The 5,298-nt window shown below is 70.8% G+C and overlaps 1 protein-coding gene across 1 annotated transcript in view; it reads left to right on the top strand.

Annotated features, from left to right (window-relative positions):
• IQGAP1 (IQ motif containing GTPase activating protein 1) overlaps positions 1 to 5,298 on the top strand; it is a 73,753-nt gene that overhangs the window by 24,755 nt on the left and 43,700 nt on the right. The window contains 6 exon segments of the mRNA XM_012732691.1: positions 596 to 759; positions 1,283 to 1,367; positions 2,032 to 2,195; positions 2,350 to 2,510; positions 3,357 to 3,481; positions 5,014 to 5,179. Of these exon segments, the coding sequence (XP_012588145.1) occupies positions 596 to 759; positions 1,283 to 1,367; positions 2,032 to 2,195; positions 2,350 to 2,510; positions 3,357 to 3,481; positions 5,014 to 5,179 (865 nt within the window).

Genomic DNA, 5,298 nt, shown 5'->3' with positions numbered 1-5,298 from the left:
GGAGGGACCGCTGGCCGCGACTGCGCCTGGGCAGCATGGGCGGAGGAGAGGGAGACCTCGCTGCGGCCCGCTGCCCGCTCAACACCCCAAGGTCGCCTTGGCGGTTCCGTAGCCGGCTGAGGGCCCGAGTCTGCAGTGTGCTGAGGCCAGCACGCACCCTCTCCCCGCCCCCCACGGGCATGCTGGGGGACAGCTGCGGCGGGCCACCAGCTGGGTCACGTGCCGGCGCAGTGGGGCGCCGGCCGTGGCGTGTCCGCTCGAGGGGGACAGCTGCGGCGGGCTCCGGAGAGCGTGTCGTCCGTGGCGCGGTGAGCTCCGCAGGGCTCTCTCTGGCGTGGTAGCTTAAGCCGGCCACTTGGCCTCCGGTGGGCAGGGCGCACGTCTGGACTGAGGCCGCGTGGGTGGCTGCCCCGATGCTGCCACGCTCTTTCCGTCTGGAAACTTCTCCGTGGACCCAGTGCGGCCGGGAACCAGCTCCGTCTGGCGGAGCCCTCGCCCCTCCCGCCCCGGCGTCTTCCCAGCGTGCGCCGGTGCGGGAGGGCTGGGAGTGCGGCCGCGGGCGCCAGCTCCCTCAGCTCTGCCTCCTCCCGCCCAGCCTCCTCTGCTCTGGCGAACGTGGACCTGGCCCTGGAGCAGGAGGCCGTGCTGGCCCTGGTCGAGGCCCTGCAGTCGCCAGCGCTGGGCCTGCGGGGGCTGCAGCCGCAGAATGGGGACTGGTACCTCAAGCAGCTCCTGAGTGACCGGCAGCGCAAGAGACAGGTGAGGCGCAGGGAGCCCGGCAGGACTCTTACTCCCCGTGTTCACTGGCTGGTGAAGCTAGGCCCAGGCCAGGTGCGGTCTCCGGCTCTCGCGCTCAGGTCACCCGCCCTCTCGTGAGGCCGGTGGCCGCGCTCTGCCCGACGCGCCCCCTTCCCACCCGGACCGTGCACCAGTGGGCGTGGGAGCTGGGGCTGTCGATGTTCGGCCGCCCGGCAGAGGCCCTGCACGGCGGGGACCGGGCCGGCACGCCGGGGCTCGCTTTATCGCGACACGCGGGCTCCCTTTTTGCCTGAATGGGGCACACAGCTCGCGAACGCCCTGCCAGCCTGAGTGGCGTGCCAGCTAACGTTGTGAGCCCCGCTCACCTCGTGGCATTCTGAAGCTTTCCCCGAAATGCCTTCGGGCCGTCTCGCGGCTCCGCCCCGGGCGGCCTGTGTCTGCCCCGCCCCGCCCGCCTGCGCCCTCCCTGTGCTGGCCTTGGGCAGGCGCGGGCCGAGGCGGGCACCGGTCTGTGTCTCCTCAGGGCGGCCAGCCCGACCCCCTGCAGAGGGAGGAGCTGCAGTCCGGCGTGGAGGCCGCCAACAGCACCGCGCAGCAGCACCAGAGAAGTACGGGCCGGGCCGGGATCGGGTCGGGTCGGGGTCGGGTCGGGGCCGGGCCGGGTCGGGTCAGGGTCAGGTGAGGGCCGGGGCCGGGACGGGGCCCGGGTGGGGTCGGGGTCGGGGCCCCCTGCCTTGCCGCCAGGGCCTGTCGCACGAGCACGGCCGGTGCCCTGGTGGCCGCGGTTCCCCCACTTAGGGCTTTGGTTAGGGGGTGCCTTGGGGAGGCCCGGCTTGGCTGGCAGGGCCTAGGCGGTGGAAGAGGAGAGAGAAGGGCGCTTGCTTCTAAGGCGGTGCCAGAGGGGAAGGGCCGTGAGCTGAGGAGCGGGGCCGGCGCCTCTGAGCAGCCGGTGGGTGGTCGGAGTGTTGGTCCTGTGCGAGGCCGGGGCTGGGGGGCGACCTAGGGCGCTGGCGCGTGGCCCGCAGGGACAGGTGAGGAGCAACGTCTGCGCAGAGCAGTGGTGCCTCTGGCCGGCCGGGGGTGGGCACAGGAGGGTGCGACACCCTGGCGGCGCAAGGTCACGCGCCGCCCGTCCCTGTGCCGGGCCGCTGCTCTGGGCGAGGGTGTCCAGCGTCGCGGTGACCCGCGGCCCACACAGGAGGTCCTGTCTCCGTGGGCGCCGCCTCAGCCCCCACAGGCTCCAGGCCTGCCCACCTGCCCTCCCGTCCCCAGGGCTGGCGGCTGTGGCCGCGATTAACGCCGCCATCCAGGAGGGCGTCGCTGAGAAGACGGTCATGGAGCTGATGAACCCCGAGGCCCAGCTGCCCGAGGTGCACGGGTTCGCGGCTGGCCTCTACCAGAAGGAGCTGGCCACCCTGCAGCTGCAGAGCCCTGAGGTGAGTCCAGGGCCTGCCCCACGCGTGCGCTCGCCTGTGCCCGCTGCTGGCAGGTGCGGGGCTAGGTTCCATGTTTCTGCGAGAAACGGGCGTACGTGTGGCTCGATGACACGGCTCACGTCGTGGCGTCGGCCGTCCCCCCGCCTTCCCGCAGCGCAGCCTCACCCACCCCGAGCTCGTTGTCGCCGTGGAGATGCTGTCGTCGGTGGCCCTCATCAACAGGGCGCTGGAGTCCGGGGACGCGAGCACAGTGTGGAAGCAGCTGAGCAGCTCCGCGACGGGCCTGACCAGCATCGAGGAGGAGAACTGCCAGAGGTGGGTGCGGGCGCCGGCGCCGGCCCGTCCCCACCCGCGCCCCGACGGGCTGTCAGGCAGGGCCGCGGCTCCGCTCCAGCTGGGGCAGCCGGGTCGCGTGGCCAGACGGCCCCGCCGCGACAGCCGGCAGGGCTCTGGCAGCCCAGACGGTCCTCCTCGCTTCACCCCGTCCCGGCCCGGGCCTGTGTCACTCCGGCTGCCGTGTCCCTGCGCTGTCTTTCGGTCCAGGGCTGCGCTGCCCTGGTGACACTGTGGACACGAGGCCAGTTACCCTTGGCCATCCCTCCTCCTGCTCCTGGCTGCTTCCCGTGAACGGGCACTCAGGCCTACAGGCTTGACTGGCGTCAGCGCCGCTCGCTCGAGTCCAGAGGCCGTGGGACCCCGAACCCGCTAGGAGACCTCGCTCGGCCGCCCCGCGGCCGGGGAGGCGGACACGCCCCTCCCGTGTGTTTCCCCTGACATCGAACGCGGCCCTCTGCACCGCTAACACGTCCGTGCACACGGACGTCCACGTCCACGCGACCGCTCGCCCGCCAGTGACCCTCGCCGGCCCTTCAGGAAGAGCTGCCGAGTGACCGCCGGAGGCGCGTCTTCCTCCCGCGCCTGTCAGTGCAGACTGGCCTGGCTTCTGGCTGTAGAGCTGTCGTCGGAGCTGCAGCTTCTGGCCTGGGATTAGCCCACGAGCAGACTGCTCCCCACAGTGGCGCCCTCGCGTTTGCGCCCTTCGTGGTCGTTCCTCGCCGGAGCCCACGTCAGACGGAGCCCGGGTGCAGGGTTCCTCAGGCCGGTGGCGCCGGCCTCGCCTCGCCCGCGGAGCCTGAGCGGCCGCTGTCTCGTGGGGGGCAGGTATCTCGACGAGCTGACGAGACTGAAAGCCCAGGCGGTGGCGGAGAGCCAGGAGTTTCTCACGTGGAACGACATCCAGGCCTGCGTGGACCACGTGAACCTGGTGGTGCAGGAGGAGCACGAGCGTGAGTAACGGGCCTCCTCGCGGGCGCCAGGCTGTGGCCAGAGGGCCGGTGGGGGTGAGGAGCTGGACGGTAGAGCGCCTGTGTGCGCCCCGCACGCGCCCGCGCCCTCCCTCGCGCTGCACGCACACGGTTGCTTTCGAACCCCGGCTGCACTGTAGCGGCCGCCTTCGGAAGACACGTGCCAGGAGGTGCGCGCACATGACTGTATAGGGGTCCTGGCACTGGCTGCCAGGAGTCGGGTCGCCTCGGCAGGTGGGGGCCGCACCCCCGTCAGACCTCTTCAGCAGCAGCTGCGCGCCGGGGTCCCGGTCTGACACAAGCTGTGCAACTTCTGTCGTCAGACACGGTCCGGACGCAGGGGAAATGCCCTGGAAAACCAGAATTTCCACGCTAGCTCGTGTGATGACCTCCCGTTTCTGTATGGTCAGCATATTCCCGGCAGCCATCAGTTCCCCACTGGACGGCCTCAGCCTCACAAGGTGCCGTCCGGCCCAGGCGAGCAGGCGCGGCCCCAGGACGGGAAACTCCTCTCGGAATCAGAAACATTACAACTGGCCGATTCATGAAAACAGTTACAGCAAAATTAACATTGTGAGACAAGGCAGTGCTAGAATAATCGGGATTCTTGTACTGCCTTGCCTTACAACGGGAATGCAGCTGGCTGTAGCCGCGCGGCCCTGCTCCCCGGCCGTCTCCCGGAGCCCGGGAACGCGCTCCAGATTGACTGCATTATGGGGAACGCCCGTCCGGACAAACCCCGACGAGGGCGCTGGGGGGCGTCTGTGTCTGGGCCTCCGCCTTTAACTGGCCTCGGCCTCACCACAGGCTGAGCAGTCGTGGCCTCGTGCTCGGACTCGGCTCAGGCGGCTTCCCCCGCGGGCAGCAGGGAGGCTGGGCTGCTGGCGGGACCAGAGCCGGTCTTCGGCCCCACGGATGGCCCCACGGATGGCCTTCCTGGCGCGGCCGGTCCCCTCCCCCGTCCGCAGCGTTCGGGGCCCACCCCACAGACGGGACTGGCAGTCTGGGCTCACCCTTCCCGGCCCGTGGGGGCGGGGCCTGCCGGCCTCCCCTGGGTGGGCCGCCGTCTGAACCCCCGGGGGCGGCCCTTCTGCTCTGCTTTGCGTTTTCTGGGAGGCGCCTCGCCCTGGAGTGGGCTGGGCGGTGCTGCCGCCCTCGCCCCCTCGCCCCACGCTGCCGTGCGGCGGCACTGAGGCGCTGTAGGTCGGGCAGATTTGTCACTCACACGGGCGTGCCCCTGCGCCGGTCAGCGTGCCCGCCCCCCCACCTTTCCGAGTCAGAGGCCCCAGGAGCTAGAGCAGCTAAAAATAAACAGAAGTGGAGGCTGCTCCCGTAGGACCGTAGGGCCGTGGGTGTGAGGAGCCTAAGGGAAATCAGCGCTAAAGTCAGGGACACACTGTGGGCAGCAGGTCACCACGTGACGCCTGGTGACTCGGGCATTTGCCCCGCCGAGTGTGTTCATGCCTGGCTGTGTGACCTTAGTTAAAAGGGCTCCCCTGCCCCTCGGACCACAGGGATTCTGGCCATTGGCCTGATCAACGAGGCCCTGGACGAAGGGGACGCCCAGAGGACCCTGCAGGCCCTGCAGACCCCCGCCGCCAAGCTCGAGGGCGTCCTCCCGCACGTGGCCCAGCACTACCAGGACACGCTGATCCGGGCCAAGAGGGAGAAGGCCCAGGTGAGGGGGCGACCGCGCGGGCGCGGGGTGGCGGGGCAGCCCAGGAGCAGCGCCTGGGGGACAGACGTGCGCGGCTGGCCCCGGGGCTGCTGCCCTCCGTGTGGGCTTGCTGCTCCTCGCA

Source organism: Condylura cristata, unplaced genomic scaffold (genome assembly GCF_000260355.1).
Source record: "Condylura cristata isolate star-nosed mole 26May11 unplaced genomic scaffold, ConCri1.0 scaffold00035, whole genome shotgun sequence".
Lineage (NCBI taxonomy): Eukaryota > Metazoa > Chordata > Mammalia > Eulipotyphla > Talpidae > Condylura > Condylura cristata.
The sequence above is the reverse complement of the archived record's forward strand: the minus strand, read 5'-3'. Positions and strand labels throughout refer to the sequence as shown.